Below are 18,310 nucleotides of genomic sequence, written 5' to 3' on the forward strand. Positions count from 1 at the left end.
GTTATCTCACAAAACATTCAGAATAGGACACATGTCAATACACTTTTATTTTGCATACAATGACCTTACAGAATTTGCAAGCACTCTTAAACAGTCTGAACATTAATAAGGTAATTCAACTTACTATCCTATCAGTTTGCTTCATGGAAAAACACTTTAGCACTCTGTAAACCGTTAACAAACTTTGTTCAAAATGAATATTCCCATGTTACACGCATCTAACTTGTGAACTTATTTTGTGTTCCAAACTAGTCACACAACTTTACTGTTAGGTTAGTCTAGAATGACCTTTGCAATTCAGTAAAAATATTGTTTTCTTACACAATCTGTTTACTACTAGCTGAAGAACGGAAACTGAACAAAAGTTGTGTACATCCTCACTACCTGCACTGGTTCCAACTGCAGTTAATATTTCCATATACAGTGAGATCACAGATGACACCATTCCCCATTCATGTTCCAGGAAGCGTTACACACACCATCTCAACTTCATGGCTCCTGTGTTTATATTTGCAAGCATAAATCAGGATTACTGTATCTAGCTAAATACTGGTAACTTTTCAGAACCCTTGAAACATAATCAGCCACATTCCATGCAACTCAGGCAGGTGACTGCTTAACAATGGAGTAAAAATGAATATAGATCAAATTAGAACTTCAAAAATATAAGGAACATATTCTTTTTAATTTCTCAATCAATAAATAATTGTATGAACAAACAGCAATTATACAGTTCCAATAGTTAAATTTTATTAATACTATGAAAACTGGAATGGACAGAAGAAACCTGTTAGCTTTTTTTCCTCAGGAAACAGTTTACTCTTCAGGTTGAATAGCAAACTGTTTGAGAAAAAGCTACATTCCAGTTGAATACCGAGAATGTGAGGTTCCCTCTGTTCATTCCAATTTTAACAGTATTAACAAAATTGAAATGTTAGAACTATGTGACTGTCTGATATCTGTTGTTTCCACACCAATGTCATCAGCATTTTTATCAATCTAAACAATGAAATGAAATGATTATACATTTCAAAAATTTGAATTTCACTTGCCTGACAGAATATTATACACATGAAAATTTGTGCCAGCCTTGCTCTTAAGCTTCGCATTAAATCACTTTTAATCTACTTCTTCGATAGTTGGTCCTGCTCCAGCTGCTCCTCCAGCCCCTGGCGCAGGCCCCCCTGCACCCGGGAAACCCCCAGGCATCCCTCCTGGCATGCCACCAGTTCCCTGGTACAGTTTCGTCATGATGGGATTGCAAACTGCTTCCAGTTCCTTCTGCTGAGACTCAAACTCTTCTTTCTCGGCAAGTTGATTTGCATCCAGCCAACGGATAACCTCATTGCATTTGTCCATGATGGTGGTTTTGTCGGATTCGGATATCTTGTCCTTCAGCTTCTCATCCTCCACGGCACTCTTCATGTTGAAACAGTACGACTCTAGGGCGTTCTTGGCAGAAATGGTCTGCTTCTGCTTCTCGTCCTCAGCTCGGTATTTCTCTGCATCGTTCACCATGCGTTCTATCTCCTCTTTGCTGAGTCTGCCCTTATCATTGGTGATTGTGATCTTGTTTTCTTTCCCTGTTGACTTCTCCACAGCAGTCACGTTCAGAATACCATTGGCATCAATATCAAATGTGACCTCAATCTGTGGAACACCACGTGGTGCGGGAGGAATACCAGTCAGCTCAAACTTTCCAAGAAGGTTGTTGTCTTTGGTCATCGCTCGTTCACCCTCGTACACCTGAATCAGGACACCTGGTTGGTTGTCCGAGTAGGTAGTAAATGTCTGTGTCTGTTTTGTGGGGATGGTCGTGTTGCGCTTTATGAGCACAGTCATCACCCCTCCAGCTGTCTCAATACCAAGAGAAAGGGGTGTCACATCCAACAGAAGCAGGTCCTGCACCTCCTCAGACTTATCTCCCGCCAGAATTGCTGCCTGTACAGCTGCACCATATGCCACTGCCTCATCAGGGTTGATGCTCTTGTTCAGTTCCTTCCCATTGAAGAAATCCTGCAACAGTTTCTGTACCTTCGGAATACGGGTTGATCCACCAACCAGGACAATGTCATGGATCTGGGCTTTGTCCATCTTGGCATCTCGAAGTGACTTTTCAACTGGCTCCATGGTACTGCGGAACAAGTCTGCGTTCAGTTCCTCGAACCTGGCTCGGGTAATGGATGTGTAGAAGTCGATACCCTCAAACAGTGAATCAATCTCAATGCTGGCTTGGGTGGAGGAAGAAAGTGTGCGCTTTGCTCGCTCACAGGCAGTGCGCAGTCTTCTAACAGCACGCTTGTTGGAAGTCAGGTCCTTTTTGTATTTGCGCTTGAATTCTTGGACGAAGTGGTTCACCATTCGGTTGTCGAAGTCTTCGCCACCCAGATGAGTATCGCCAGCAGTAGACTTGACTTCGAAGATTCCATCTTCAATCGTAAGGATGGAGACATCAAAGGTACCGCCACCCAAGTCGAAAATAAGGACATTACGTTCCCCATGACCCTGCAAAAATTAAAAAGGATTAGATCCTCACAATATGGAGATATCTACCAAGTGTTCCTAATGTAGCTACTGAACAGGACCACCCTACAAGAACATTTATGAAATCAAAGTGGGTGCAGTCAGGTGGTATTCACCCATTGCCAAGTTATACCTGTTGACCACCAACAAAGCTTACAAGTTCATTAATTTCAGTAAGACTTGCAACTGTGTACTTACCTTCTTGTCAAGACCATAGGCAATGGCTGCAGCAGTGGGTTCGTTGATAATCCTGAGGACATTTAGTCCTGCGATAGCACCCGAATCCTTGGTGGCTTGCCTCTGGGAGTCATTGAAGTAGGCAGGAACTGTGATGACTGCACTAGTTACAGATTTGCCCAAATAGGCCTCTGCAGTTTCTTTCATCTTGGTCAGTACCATGGAGCTCACCTCCTCAGGGAAGAAAGTCTTACTTTCTCCTTTGTACTGCACTTGAATCTTTGGTTTCCCTGTTTCATTTATAACAGTAAATGGCCAATGTTTCATGTCAGCTTGCACTGTTGAGTCCTCAAACCGACGGCCAATAAGACGTTTTGCATCTGGAAAAAGAAATAAAACTGCTCTACCGACAATGTAACACAAAACAAACCCAAACTGAACATACAGCCACTCAGTGGAAACTAAATTACAGTACACTAAAAAAGAAAACGTAAATTACAAATTTCCTAGCTTCAGTGAATTACACACTTAAATTCTACTTAACGAAGGTAGCATGATGGAAAAAGTTGGGCAGATTATTAGCATCAATAATGTGTATATATTAACCGTCTTTTAGTGCATACAATCTCACCCATCACTTCACACTACATGTTTCGGCATCATTCTGCCATCCTCAGGCGTATTAATCACGTTAAACCATTGCACTGCCTGCCATCAAGTGTCCATTTATAAAATGATGCAAGATGATAATCTTAACAAGTTTTAATATATAAATTTTATTACTGAGTAACAATGAACACACATTTTACATCATTTTGTAAATGGACACTTGATGGCAGGCAGTGCAATGGTTTAATGTGATTAATACGCCTGAGGATGGCAGAATAATGCCGAAACATGTAGTGTGAAGTAACGGGAGATTGTATGCACTAAAAGACGGTTAATATATACACATTACGGATACAAATCAGTGCAACAGGACGCTAAAATACAACAGATTATTAGCATCTGAACATTGCTCTGATTCTTTTCATGAAAACATTCAGTACCGATTAAATCTACTTAACACTAAATACATACCAAAAATTGTGTTACTGGGGTTCATGGCCACTTGATTCTTTGCTGCATCACCGATCAATCTTTCTGTATCTGTGAAGGCTACATAACTAGGAGTTGTCCTATTGCCCTGGTCATTGGCAATAATTTCCACTTTGCCATGTTGGAACACACCCACACAGGAGTAGGTTGTACCCAAATCTATACCAACAGCTGGTGCTTTTGCCATATCTGGGGCTGAAAATAATATACCACCACCATATTAACCCAGCACAGGAGGGCAGTTATGTTCTGTAATTTAAGCCTCTTAATTGTTACCGTAAGAGACAAAATCATGGAACTGCTGTGTGACCAATGGAATGTTGCGGGGGGGGGCTCCCAGTGACAGAAGTTACCTGCAACTGCCGCGCTATTCGCATCGGCACTGGCTAAATAAGACGTTATTTCGTGCACAAGCGTTTACCGACCATAGGTAATGAACACAAGTAGAATGCGTAGTTAACAACGCACTTTAAAATGTAATTTGGGCCAAAATACATCTTTATCTGTGAAACATTTATTTTTTTTTTAATTCGCTTAGTGTGGGGTGAAGTCCAACTGGGTCCAGTCAGCACGGCGACCACTGACTAGCCTATTGTAGCTTGCCCCGGGTGATTATGATGGAGAATTTGGTGGATGAAGATTGGTAGGGGAAACCGAAATACTAGGAGAAAATCTGCCCAAGCGCCACTTTGTCCACCACAAATCCCTGTGAAACATTTAACATTTTCTCTGAATTTGGCGTCCAACTTTATTACGTGGTTACAAAATTTTGTGCATTAGGAAAATCTATTATTACCAACGTTGGCAAAAAGCAATATTAGGTCTAATAAAAAGAAGCACACCTCCACTATACTAATAAAATTACCCAAGCAAAAACTAACGGCTAAAAATTGTCAAAACAATAAAATGCCTAATTTTCACATCCGACAAGAAATATCTGTTACATTCTTCATTTAATACAGCTGCAAATACCTTCATTTCAACTTCAAAGCCATACCTTTATTTTTGCTTTGTAGCTTGACACACTTCTTGCAAAACTTGTCACTCAACTTCTCTCTTCCCTCTTTCCTTTCGAAATGGCCGAGTGCAGCGCGTTCACCACATAAATTTACACGTATCACTGCTTCTAGAAGTTTCTAAGCAGCTGGCCAATGGTGACTCTCAGAGCAAGCGGGAGGTCTTGAATCCATCAATGCCATTGGTTGAAGAACATGACGCTTCGCTCATTGGAAGTTTCCTGTCAATATTTACGAGGTTGCGAGTATTAATTTAAACAGTTATACTTAACATATAATATGTACAAAGTCACATTTAGAATGGCATATTTTTTACGGTAAATGAGAATTAAAATTGAAAGTATATAAGTGTTCTTTTACCAAGATCAGCTAGCATGACGAATGAAAGTACGGATGACGTCATCAGACTGTACTCGAATGTTCTCGATTTCTCCATTAGCCCCGTGAAACTCTTCGTTATTGGTGGGCCAACAAGGCCATCGGATGCATTACTTCTGTCACCTCTACGTTTCCTACACTAACTAACTTTAAAGTGGACGACAGGGCCGAGAGCACAATCGGTAAGAAGGTATGCTAACATACCACCTGCTTTTGACTGCTCCCCCCCGCCCATAAGCGTTGCTCACTGGAATTGCAATAAATACTTTTACACCAAATCTCTTGCACTGCAGTTTTCTTTACCCCCCTTCCCCAAACTCTTTTTTTGAACTGTGTTAAATATCATTTCACCCACATCCTTTGGGTTGGATCTGAGTGAAGTGCTATTAAACTTGGTCTCACCCTTCCAAAGTAAGAAGAAAAGAAAATGGAATAACAGCCTCTGCAGTTCTGCAGCAAAATTAGGTTGCAAATTATTTATCTGGTGAAATTTTCTCACCAGTGCCTGGAACGTCATAACCTTTCTTTCACATGAAACAACTCTTAATCCAAATGCACTGAACATTGTGTACTGTAACATACATGGAATACTTGTTGATTCTAAAGTGTTCTGAGGATAGTGCATGACACACAGAATGACACCTACTCAGTTGGGCGCCTTAGAAAGTGCTAATCTGAATCACTGGAATAAGGTACCCAACTGAGTGTCTTCCTTTCTCACCTGAAGACAGGAACAGATCCAGTTTCGAAAATGTCGTGTCTTCTATTACCTAAAATTCCGGACGGTGGAAAAAGTCCAAAACCCCAGTAAATGTCATCCACAATCATCAGAACCTTTTAGAATCTACACATAATCCACTGTATCACTAGACCGTATTCCAGTGATTGAGATTAGCCCTTTCTAAGGGGCCCAACAAAGTAGGTGTCTTCCTTTCTCACCTGGAGATGGAATAGTAGCTGAATCATGTAAAGGCAAGTTTTATATATATTACCTTTTCCATTTTAACTGAGCATCATGACACTGGTCATACATAATCAAGAACTTCTACAATCAATGTAGAATTTCTACAATCAATGTAACGTAGAATTTCACTGCAAGAATTTAGGTTATGAATTAAAATTCTTTGAAGGAACACAAGAATGTAAGCTTTGAGGATCTCATGTTGGTACTAAGGTTATGGCTTTCTAGGATGTGACAAAGTGCAGATTGGTAAATAGGTAGTAATATGAATAGGATGTTGTTGTCTTCTACTTAGGTTCCTCCATAATTTTGCTACCTGCTTACCATACTCTGTAATGTCACATACAAGCAGACTGTAGCCGTGAACCTCAAGAACCTAGTAAAGCTTTCCTCTTGTAAATGTCTCTTTCTAATTGTAATAAACCACTATACAGCAGGCACGTCCAACTTCAAACAGGTTGTGATCGACTTTTTAGTGTCAAAACTGCCAGTGATCTACCAGCCCCTCCTACCATCGTACCTCACTTCAAGCAAAAATTTTGGTAAAAATAACACATGATGCTTGTTGTGAAAGGAACATACATTGAAAGTAGACTACTTTAATACGTATTTTCCTTTCAAAATGTGAATATAATCATATTATATTACAAGTGAATTTACATGCTTTTCATCTATAATTTCCTTATAGGCCTATGAGATTTACCAAAGATCGTCCCGTGATCGACGCGTTGGACATGCCTGCTATACAGCATACCACAATAGCTACAGGATTTGAACACTGGGATTGTAAATTTGAATTTCGTCAGTGCATGAATGTATGGCTATGTTTCTTCCCCTCTGTAGGTAGTGATGTCCAGCAATGAACTGATCCTCCATTCAAATGCCTATAGATTTTTTTTTTTTTTTTCAGCCATGAAGTCTGAAGTGAAACATGCCAGATGAACTCATCTGTATAGGTTACCTCAGAAATCATTCAGAATAGGACACATATCCATACACTTTTATTTTGCATATGATTACCTCACAGAATCTGCAAGCACTCATAAACGGTCTGAACCGTAATAAGCTAATTCAACCTACTACCCTACCAGTTTGCTTCATGGAAAAACACTGTCTAGCAAACACAATGTAGTATTCTGTGACCCTGAACAAACTTTGTTCAAAATTAATGTTCCCATGTTACATGCACCTGACATGTGAAGTTATTTTGTGTTCCAAAGCAGTCACACAACTTTGGTGTTAGGTTACAGGTTAAAATTTAGAATGAGCCTTGCAATTCAGTAACCATATTGTTTTCTAAATTCAAGAGACCAACAGTAGTAATCCCTACAATGAGAAATATAGACGGAAGCTGGACCAGAAGAGACACAGTAATGGCTTGTGCCTTCACAGATTATGTAGCAAAAGTATTTACTCCACTACCTGTGAATAATATTGATGAGCTAGAAATAATGCCTTCATGGATGTACCATGTCAACTAGATCTTCCGCTAAAATATCTCTCACCAAAATAGGTAAACCAAGAGATAAATAATATAAGCTTCCACAAAGCTCCCGTATATGACCTAATTGTAGGTGAAATCCCAAAACACTTAACTAGGAAGGCCCTGGTCCTACTAAGTCATCTTCAATAGCATACTCAGATTATGCTACTGCCCTATTCAGTGGAAATTTTCACAAATAATTATGATCCTCAAGCTGGGGAAACCAGAAACAGAGACATCATCATACAGACCTATTTGTGTCCTGCCTATATCATCCAAACTGTTTGAGAGACTCCTAACAAAATTAAAGCTTCAGTACCACTGTCAACCATAATTCCTAATCACAAATTCGGACTTCAGGAAGGGCGCGCAACAGTGCAACAATGCCACAGAACAGTGCTATGGAAGCTATGGATGACAGAAAGATTTGTACTGCAGCATTTTTAGATATACAAGCATTCAACAGGGTCTGGCACAAAGGCCTCCTCTACAAAATCAATAAAAGATTACATATTCAAATGTTCTTGCTACTGAAATCATACTTAACGGAAAGACACTTCCAAATTTGAATAAATAATGACATATCAAACGTCCATAACATCAAATCCGGAGCGCTGCAAGGAAGCATCTTTGGCCCGTTCCTCTATTTGCTCTACACCACTGACCTACCAACTACAGATAAGACGGTTTTTGCCACTTTTGCAGATGATATAGCAATACTCTCAGCAAATCAAGATCCTCTGTAGTCTTACACACACACACAATTCTACAGCAGTGGTTCCAAAAAATGGTGCATAAAAATTAATGATGACAAATCAGCACAAATTACTTTCACCACCCAACGAATTAGCTGCCCACAAGTAACAATCAACAATTCTATTATACCAACCAAATCTGAAGTAAAATATCTAGGACTTCACTTAGATCACACACTAACATGACAAACACACATAAAAATGAAACGACAGCAATTAACATTAAAAGCGGGACAGATGAACTGGCTTCTTGGGAAGCATTCACAGCTGTATAAAGCAATTATTAAACCCATCTGGACCTACGGCACTGAGCTGTGGGGATGCACTAAACCATCCAATACCAGAATACTACAAACGTTTCAATCGAAAACCTTGCGCTGTATAACAGGAGCACCATGGTACCTATCAAATAAAACCATTCACAAAGACCTCAACATACCCTTAATAACGAAAGAGATCAAAAAACAAGCTATCAAATACCAAAACCGGATTACAGGCCATGAAAACCGGCTAATTGAACTATCGAACCCCCACGCTAATGCAAGAAGACTGAAGAAACATGGCCATAAGACTTAAATGGATGAGAACTGCCGCTGGGCAGTTACTGCCTCCAAGAGATAAGATATATCACATTTACTTGTTACTTCCTTTATGGATAAGTAGATTGTAAATAGGCAAAAATAAAAAAAAAAAGTTTTGTGATACAATCCAGTTACTCCTAACTGAAGAATGGGAAGTTTTATAACTGTGAACACACCAAGTTGTGTCTACATCCTCACTACCTACACTGGATGAAATTACAGTTAATATTTCCATAGAGAGAGAGAGACCAGATATCACCGTTGTCACCTTCTGGGATGTTGCACGTACGCTATCTCAACTTCATGCGTTCATATTTGCATGAAAAATATAAGACATTTTGCAAGCATGGGGCATGGAATACAAAAACCCACCTGCCAGTACTTTCACATTAACAGGAAAAATGCCTACAAATCACGACTTCAACACAGCTAAATCAAAGGGGGGAAAAGGGATAGACCCAGGTGACAGAAAACTGCTATGCAGTAACCTCATGTTACAATATATGATATAACTCCGTCCTAAGTGCAAACTATATTTATACGTCTTTCGTTTTGTTCTTTATACACTACAAGTTTCGGCCCCAAACGGCCATCATCAGGTGTATGCACTCACATATGTTACACTGCACTTATGAATGTAGAGTACGTAAACCAAATCAGTACTTCAAAAATATAAGGAACATGTTCTTTATTCTCATTCAATAAATAATTGTATGAACAAACAGCAGTTGCGTAGTTCCAACATCTGAGTATTGATAATAATGTGAAAACTGGAATGGACAGAAGAAACCTGTGCTGATCATTCTCTACATTCCAATGTGATCAGCACAGGTTTCTTCTGTTCAATCCAGTTTTCACAGAATTATCAATATTCAGATGTTGGAACTATGTAACTGCTGCTTGATATCTGCTATTAATTTGTTTCCACAGCAAATTTTAGAATGAAAACTGATTTGCTTTTGTAGCAAGCACATGAAACTTGCTAGAGACACAAATTTATTTTTATCAACCTAAAACATGCTGTGGAAAGAAATTTATATGAATTTTTTATCAACCTAAACAATAAATAAAATTATTATAAATTTCGAAAATTTCAATTTCATTTGCCCAACTGACAGAATATTATTCACATGGAAATCTGAAGAAGCCAGCCTTGCTCTTACAGCTTAGCATTCTAATGTTTTTGGATTCAATCATCTTTAATCTACTTCTTCGATAGTTGGTCCTGCTCCAGCTGCTCCTCCAGCCCCTGGCGCAGGCCCCCCTGCACCCGGGAAACCCCCAGGCATCCCTCCTGGCATGCCACCAGTTCCCTGGTACAGTTTCGTCATGATGGGATTGCAAACTGCTTCCAGTTCCTTCTGCTGAGACTCAAACTCTTCTTTCTCGGCAAGTTGATTTGCATCCAGCCAACGGATAACCTCATTGCATTTGTCCATGATGGTGGTTTTGTCGGATTCGGATATCTTGTCCTTCAGCTTCTCATCCTCCACGGCACTCTTCATGTTGAAACAATACGACTCTAGGGCGTTCTTGGCAGAAATGGTCTGCTTCTGCTTCTCGTCCTCAGCTCGGTATTTCTCTGCATCGTTCACCATGCGTTCTATCTCCTCTTTGCTCAGTCTGCCCTTATCATTGGTGATTGTGATCTTGTTTTCTTTCCCTGTTGACTTCTCCACAGCAGTCACGTTCAGAATACCATTGGCATCAATATCAAATGTGACCTCAATCTGTGGAACGCCACGTGGTGCGGGAGGAATACCAGTCAGCTCAAACTTTCCAAGAAGGTTGTTGTCTTTGGTCATCGCTCGTTCACCCTCGTACACCTGAATCAGGACACCTGGTTGGTTGTCCGAGTAGGTAGTAAATGTCTGTGTCTGTTTTGTGGGGATGGTCGTGTTGCGCTTTATGAGCACAGTCATCACCCCTCCAGCTGTCTCAATACCAAGAGAAAGGGGTGTCACATCCAACAGAAGCAGGTCCTGCACCTCCTCAGACTTATCTCCCGCCAGAATTGCTGCCTGTACAGCTGCACCATATGCCACTGCCTCATCAGGGTTGATAGACTTGTTCAATTCCTTCCCATTGAAGAAATCCTGCAAGAGTTTCTGTACCTTTGGAATACGGGTTGATCCACCAACCAGGACAATGTCATGGATCTGTGCTTTGTCCATCTTGGCATCTCGAAGGGACTTTTCAACTGGCTCCATGGTACTGCGGAACAAGTCTGCATTCAGTTCCTCGAACCTGGCTCGGGTAATGGATGTGTAGAAGTCGATACCCTCAAACAGTGAATCAATCTCAATGCTGGCTTGGGTGGAGGAAGAAAGCGTGCGCTTTGCGCGCTCACAGGCAGTGCGCAGTCTTCTAACAGCACGCTTGTTGGAAGTCAGGTCCTTTTTGTATTTGCGCTTGAATTCTTGGACGAAGTGGTTCACCATTCGGTTGTCGAAGTCTTCGCCACCCAGATGAGTATCGCCAGCAGTAGACTTGACTTCGAAGATTCCATCTTCAATCGTAAGGATGGAGACATCAAAGGTACCGCCACCCAAGTCGAAAATAAGGACATTACGTTCCCCATGACCCTGCAAAAATTAAAAAGGATTAGATCCTCACAATATGGAGATATCTACCAAGTGTTCCTAATGTAGCTACTGAACAGGACCACCCTACAAGAACATTTATGAAATCAAAGTGGGTGCGGTCAGGTGATGTTCACCCGTTGCCGAGTTATACCTGTTGACCACCAACAAAACTTACAAGTTCATTAATTTCAGTAAGACTTGCAACTGTGTACTTACCTTCTTGTCAAGACCATAGGCAATGGCTGCAGCAGTGGGTTCGTTGATAATCCTGAGGACATTTAGTCCTGCGATAGCACCCGAATCCTTGGTGGCTTGCCTCTGGGAGTCATTGAAGTAGGCAGGAACTGTGATGACTGCACTAGTTACAGATTTGCCCAAATAGGCCTCTGCAGTTTCTTTCATCTTGGTCAGTACCATGGAGCTCACCTCCTCAGGGAAGAAAGTCTTACTTTCTCCTTTGTACTGCACTTGAATCTTTGGTTTCCCTGTTTCATTTATAACAGTAAATGGCCAATGTTTCATGTCAGCTTGCACTGTTGAGTCCTCAAACCGACGGCCAATAAGACGTTTTGCATCTGGAAAAAGAAATAGAACTGTTCTACTGACAATGTAACACAAAACAGACTCATATTGAACATTCAGCCACTCAATGGAAACTAAATTACAATCCAATCAAAAGGAAATTGTACTTAGAAATTTTCTGTTTATTGAAATGCATACTTAAATTCTAGTTAACAAAGGTAGCATGTTAAAAGAAAGAGTTGGTCAGATTATTAGCGTCTGAACACAGCTCTGGTTCTCTTCTTGAAAACAGAACAGCAGTGGTTAAATCTACTTAACATTAAATACGTACCAAAAATTGTATTGTTGGGGTTCATGGCCACTTGATTCTTTGCTGCATCACCGATCAATCTTTCTGTATCTGTGAAGGCTACATAACTAGGAGTTGTCCTATTGCCCTGGTCATTGGCAATAATTTCCACTTTGCCATGTTGGAACACACCCACACAGGAGTAGGTTGTACCCAAATCAATACCAACTGCTGGTGCTTTTGCCATACCTGGGGCTGAAAATAATATAACACCACCATATTAACCCAGCACAGAAAGGCGGTTATGTTCAGTATTTTGAGCTTCTTAATTCATAACGTAAGAGACAAAACATGTATCTGCTCTGTGGTAAATGAAATGTAAAGTGGAGGGCGAGGGTGGAGGGGGCCACTGTCCCAAGTTAGCTGAAACTGCCCCGCTATTCACATCAGCACTGGCTACATAATGCGTTAATTCGTGCACAACCCTTTACCGACCATACGTAACAAATAAACTCAGGTAATATGTGTCTTTAACGATGCACTTTAAAATGTAATTTGGGCCGCAAGAAATCTTTAACTGTGAAATATTTTCTCTCAATATGGCGTCCAACGTAATTACGTGGTTATATTTTGTACATTACGGAAATCTATTAATACTGACGTTGGCAGAAAGCAATATTAAGTATAATAAAAAAAGGGGGGGGCCACTATACCAATAAAATTACCCAAGCAAAAAAAAAAAGGCTAAAAATTGTCAAAATAGCAAAATACCAAATGGAATTTCAAATTCCAACAAGAAATATTTGTTACATTCTTCATTTAATACAGCTGTAAATACTTTAAATTCAACTTCAAAGCCATACCTTGGTTTTTGCTTTGTAGCTTTTAACACTTGTCACAAACCTGCTACCTTCGCTCTCTCTTCCTTCGTATCGAAATGGCCGAGCGCAGCTCGTTCACCGCACAAGTTAACATGCAGTTAACATGTATCACTGCTTCTAGAAGTTTCAAAGCAGCTGGCCAATGGTGACTGTCAGCGCAGGCGGGAAGTCTTGAATCTAGCAATGCCATTGGTTGAAGAACATAATGGAAGTTTCCAGTCAATATTTACGTTGTTGTGAGTATAAATTTTAACAGGTATACTTAACAAATAACATGATTTAGCATGCCATATTTTTACGGTAAATGTAAATTATAATTAAAAGTATACAAGTGTTCTGTTACGAAGATCAGCAAGCATGACGCATGAAAGTACGGATGACGTCATCAGAGGGTACTGTAATGTTCAAGAACTTCAAGTTCAAGAGTGCCGAACGTTGCGGAACCTAGCTGCAGTTCATTACTGGAACTTTCGACGCTTTCGACCGTAATTATCGACGTATTTATTTCCTATTACCTCTTATTACTGTTAACGTTTTACCATTTTGGTACCGCCATAATAAACCATAAATAATTGCTTATATATATATATAGAGTCGCAGTCATAGGCCGAAGAGGGAGGCAGAATAGTTTATTACAAACGTACGTTTTAGCCACTATTTCATCTGGTCTCCGTAGAGTAATCCGGATATAATTTTTAAAAATAATCTGAAACATTGGCACTGATATTTAATATACTTTTTTTTTCTCTCTCTCTCTCTCTCTCTCAATTTCGATTTTCTTCCAAGAATCCAGAGCGCCGATGTCTGCCCTTCTTTTTCCGGTGCCTATGTCCACCATACTCTCCCACTCAATAAAAGCACATCGTGGATGAATTCTGAGATTTATTTTGGAACACTTCTTTTTTCTGTGGTTAATATTTATTAAGTTCACTTTACAATGCTGCCAGTAGTTCACTGTAGAAACAGATGGTATGAAAGATAAATGATGAATTGGAATGGATTTGGAAGGATGCGATAATGCTAAAGCTAACCCTTAGAGGCCCATAGGGTTGCGAGACCTCGAGGCTCTCACATATTCTAGAAAATCGGCTCACAGATGGCTCTAAGGTTGTCGGCCTTACGCTCCGACAGCCCTGTACCCCTAGGAAGATTCCTGCTACTCATTTCTGTTAGAGGCTGAGTGGACCATAGGGCCAAAGTGCGGCTGGATGGCTTAGGCCAATTGAGAAATCTATCCCGGAGTTTGCTGAGAGGGACTGAAGAAAACAAAATGCCTCACTGAGGATATCCGGTGTCCCAGCTGAGATTTGAACCGAGCACCTCGCGAATACGAGTTAAAAGCGGTTACTATATTCAGAAATGTGACGCTGCGTAGTTTGCTAGACGTCGACGTTTCGGTGAAAACTTGGGCTTACCTGCTCGGTGGTACAACCCCAAATATCATACCTTTCATAGTTAAAAACAGTTGGAGCGCTTTCACACGAGCTCTCGTGAACCGGACATTGTTCTCAATGTCGCTTTTCACACACATCGTCTGGCTCCACAGAGCCGGCACATGTGAGCGGTCGCCTGGCTCTCCTCGCTTGCAGCCAGCTCCAGCTCATGCTGTTCTATTGAGCCTTTCAGACGAGCGCACGTGAACTCGTTGGAGGAAATTATATCAGTGTTCGACGTGGAAAGTTTTATACACGAAAATCAGCATCGGCCAGCAATATGGGACACATCATCTTCCGATTATAGTAATCGGACAAAGAAGACGGCAAACTGGTAGGAAGTGTGTCGAATCAACACTCCGGACTATGATGAGCTCTCTTCAGAAAGAAGGAAGGTTCTGAGTGCCTCAACCGACACATCGAGCATTATGGATCTTGAACTTGGTCACTAATTTGTTTCAGAAAGACATAATGTAAAATGTAAAGAGGCCTATTATGTTTTCAGAAAGGAATAGAAACAGTGATGTAAGAATTTTGTTTCATTATTACATAGTATGAAGGTTTTGGTTCCCCCTACCTTAATGTCACTGCTATTCGGGGATACATCTCCTCGTGTTGGTGTCTCTCTGATGGAATGAAACCCTCAAACTGTTGTGTAATTCATCGAAAGAAGATGTGGACATTCTGAAGTAATTAAATTTTATTCTTTCGTCCTCCTGTAGCTTATGAAGCAGAATATAAAAGCACCCTTGTTCTAATCTCGAGCTAATTATAGGATGAACCCATAATGTTCGAGTACTTTCCCTTTTCTTTTTCTTATTAATTGCTAGGATTAATAAAATTGCAGCTTCTACACTACGCCCTGCACTGAACTGGTGCCATGCTTTCGTTGACTGCAGCGGCTTACATGAGCAACTGTTCGGGATAGGCAGCTCAGCTGAGCGGCTCCCGTGCACCAGTTTACGAGAGCTCGTGTGAAAGCGTTCTTAAGCTGTCCGTGAGCTCAAGCAATTAAGCACTTGCAATGAACACGTATGGGAAGTGGAGGTACAGCTCCAAAATTCTTGACCTGGACACTAGATGTAGGTGAGTGGCCAGCTTCACACCCCGGCCGCTTTACCTCCGGGGAAATCGGAGGGAATCCCCCCGGTACCCATTGCATAGTAGGCTGGGTGGGCCTCAGACCCAGTATCGACTCTAAGGAGAAGAGGAAAATCTTGCCTCTGCTTGGAATCGAACCCCGGCAGTTCAGCACGAAGCTCGTCGCTATGCTGTCCGAGCTATCCCGACAAAGAACCTATTTACAAGACAGACTGACAGTGGAAATTGTTAGAAGTTTGCATTTTGAAAACACGAAACGTTGCTGTCAAAATATATTCCTGAGATGAACTGAAACCATTTTTGGAGGACATGTATTCTAGGCTTGCGACCTCTCATCATCTGAGAACACGTACGCATTAGTTTTCTGAACTGTTATCGAGTTTTGGATTGTAGCATGCGCAGTGAGTGACCTTGTTCGCAGTGACCTACTTGTTCGGGTTGTGCCTTAATGCTGCAGCCACTAGATCGATGGGAGTGCGCAGGCGATATGGGACTGTAACATTTGACGATATTTTTTGTTGATACTGGATGAACACCCACGAACGCGTCGCTTTTCCAGTAAATGTGAACGTTAATCCTGCAGACTCTAGGACCAAACCTTAACCTAAATGTGAGCTTCTTGTCACATAAGTAGGTTCAAAATTGATTTCAATAAAATCCAAGCTCACATTTTATGGTGAGCGCGATGCCGCAGAGCGCCTTGTCCCGTCCTGTAACAGCGGATCAATGTGAGAGGTGATGGTAGAATTTTCACGAAATTTGATATGTGAGGATTTCAGTTTTGTAGGATTTCAGATTCTCACAGCGGTGGTCGTGAAGAGTTCTGTGTTCTGGAATATATCGCCTCATCCGACGTTTCGGGGGAACACGTCGCATTCAACCTCAGGGTCCAAGAATAAGCCGAGCAGGAAACCAGCGTGGAAACAAGTGGGAAGCAGAGCTCTTGTCACGGGCAGCCGACAAAGGGTGATCCTCAAGCTTGGGCGTTTGGCTAACAACTCACGGAGAAAATATTTTTGTTACGCAATGTTATGTAGGGCTTAGGACTTTGATTCTTCGGATGGGGTGACATGGACTGGACTCTTCTGGCTCAGGATACGGACCAGTGAACACGGTAATGAACTTTCCGGTTCCATAAAATGTTGGGAAACACTTTGAGCAGCTGAGGAACTTGCGGCTTCTCAGGAAGGACTCAGCCAGTAGTGGGTATAGCAGAGTTTTTCAGCCTTTTTCATCTCACGTCACACTGAAGAGGACGCTAAAATTTTCAAGGAACACCTTCAGTTTTTAAGGCGATATATTTATCATTAACGGAACAAGTAATACTATTTTGTTTAAAAGTTCAATAGCTAAAATTCTAATCGTGTTACTTTTAAAAATACTCTTGATCATTGATTTAGATTTTTTGTTAATCCCCCTTTTCTCTCTCTCTCTCTCTCTCTCTCCCTTCTTTTCGACATTCCTTCCAAAGTCCCGCGGCACACCTCCGGATCCTTCGCGTCAGACCAAAGTCCCGCGGCACACCTCCGGATCCTTCGCGTCAGACCAAAGTGCCCTGGCACACCAATTGAAATTCGCTGCCCTATATGCTGATGGCTCAACCATACGGTGTATGGAAATTGTGATATGAAATCCAGCTGAAATAGGCTACAATAGAGAGCCTAATGCATCACTGCTGCTGAGTCATTGCTGCTTATTCATTCAGGACACAGCGCTCGCTGACATCTTGCCAACCGAGCACTACACTTTTTATTGCTAGTGGGGTGGGACTAAGTCCCTTGTACTGTGGCCACTTCTGGCCTATTGTACCAGCCCCAGATGTTAGGTGAGGGTGACTGTGGAGCAATTGGTGGAATGAAGATTGGCAGGGGAAACTGAAGTACTCTGAGAAAACCTGCCCCAGCGCCACTTTGTCCACCACAATTCCCACTTGATGCAGTACTGCACGTAAACAGCGGGATCTCGTGTTAAGTTGCAACGTGTCTTCTTACGTAACATGCTTATCGAAATTCACGCATCTTAATTTATTCGTGAAGCACAATTTAATCTTATCTTGGGCTGTCATATACTCGCATGTTTCATATCAGGTTCTTCCATATATCTACAATCACACTATTATTTTGCACTCGAAATATTTAATGTTTATTGAATGCGATGTTGCCATATTGATTACATTGTTGTTACGGAAGTAGTTGGCTATCTTGACTGATGTTTACGGTGTATTCCACCGTCGTTCCAGTCATAAGAGTAAGGGAGGTAGCATCTCCATTATGGTACGAGCGTTTCTTTCCGCGTCGTCACTTATTCGACGCCGTATTGCTTAGATCCTAACAGCGTCGCAAGGCAGCGTCTTACGTTCGAAATGCACGCAACATCCATCTAGGTCTTCATATAAATTGTCCGTCATTGCGTTGTTGTTGTTGTCGTTGTTGTTGTTCGATTTCTAGCTGCAGTTGGAGCATGTCGAGAAGAATTAATAAGACTCCACGGTTTCAGATGTCAAATATCCGTGATATTAGTCCGCAAG

General features: G+C 41.3%; 2 protein-coding genes across 2 annotated transcripts in view; both read right to left on the reverse strand.

The window, feature by feature from the left end:
• LOC111865337 (heat shock 70 kDa protein cognate 4) overlaps positions 1–13,343 on the reverse strand; it is a 17,332-nt gene extending 3,989 nt beyond the window's left edge. Inside the window, exons 1-4 of the mRNA XM_023853253.2 lie at positions 13,232–13,343; positions 12,411–12,623; positions 11,774–12,132; positions 10,725–11,557 (exon numbers count right to left, since the gene is read on the reverse strand). Coding sequence (XP_023709021.2) covers positions 10,725–11,557; positions 11,774–12,132; positions 12,411–12,615 — 1,397 coding nt within the window. The 5' untranslated portion in view covers positions 12,616–12,623; positions 13,232–13,343. The remainder of the gene's footprint in view (positions 1–10,724; positions 11,558–11,773; positions 12,133–12,410; positions 12,624–13,231) is intronic.
• LOC111865334 (heat shock 70 kDa protein cognate 4) lies at positions 24–4,902 on the reverse strand. The gene is made up of 4 exons (XM_033751778.1): positions 4,796–4,902; positions 3,781–3,993; positions 2,722–3,080; positions 24–2,505 (listed from the first exon to the last, which is right to left on the reverse strand). Exons 2-4 carry the CDS (start codon positions 3,983–3,985, stop codon positions 1,120–1,122), a joined length of 1,950 nt encoding a protein of 649 aa, XP_033607669.1. The 5' UTR covers positions 3,986–3,993; positions 4,796–4,902; the 3' UTR covers positions 24–1,119.
• Positions 13,344–18,310: the final 4,967 nt, after the last annotated feature.

The sequence above is a fragment of the Cryptotermes secundus genome, unplaced genomic scaffold, assembly GCF_002891405.2.
Source record: "Cryptotermes secundus unplaced genomic scaffold, Csec_1.0 scaffold17, whole genome shotgun sequence".
NCBI lineage: Eukaryota > Metazoa > Arthropoda > Insecta > Blattodea > Kalotermitidae > Cryptotermes > Cryptotermes secundus.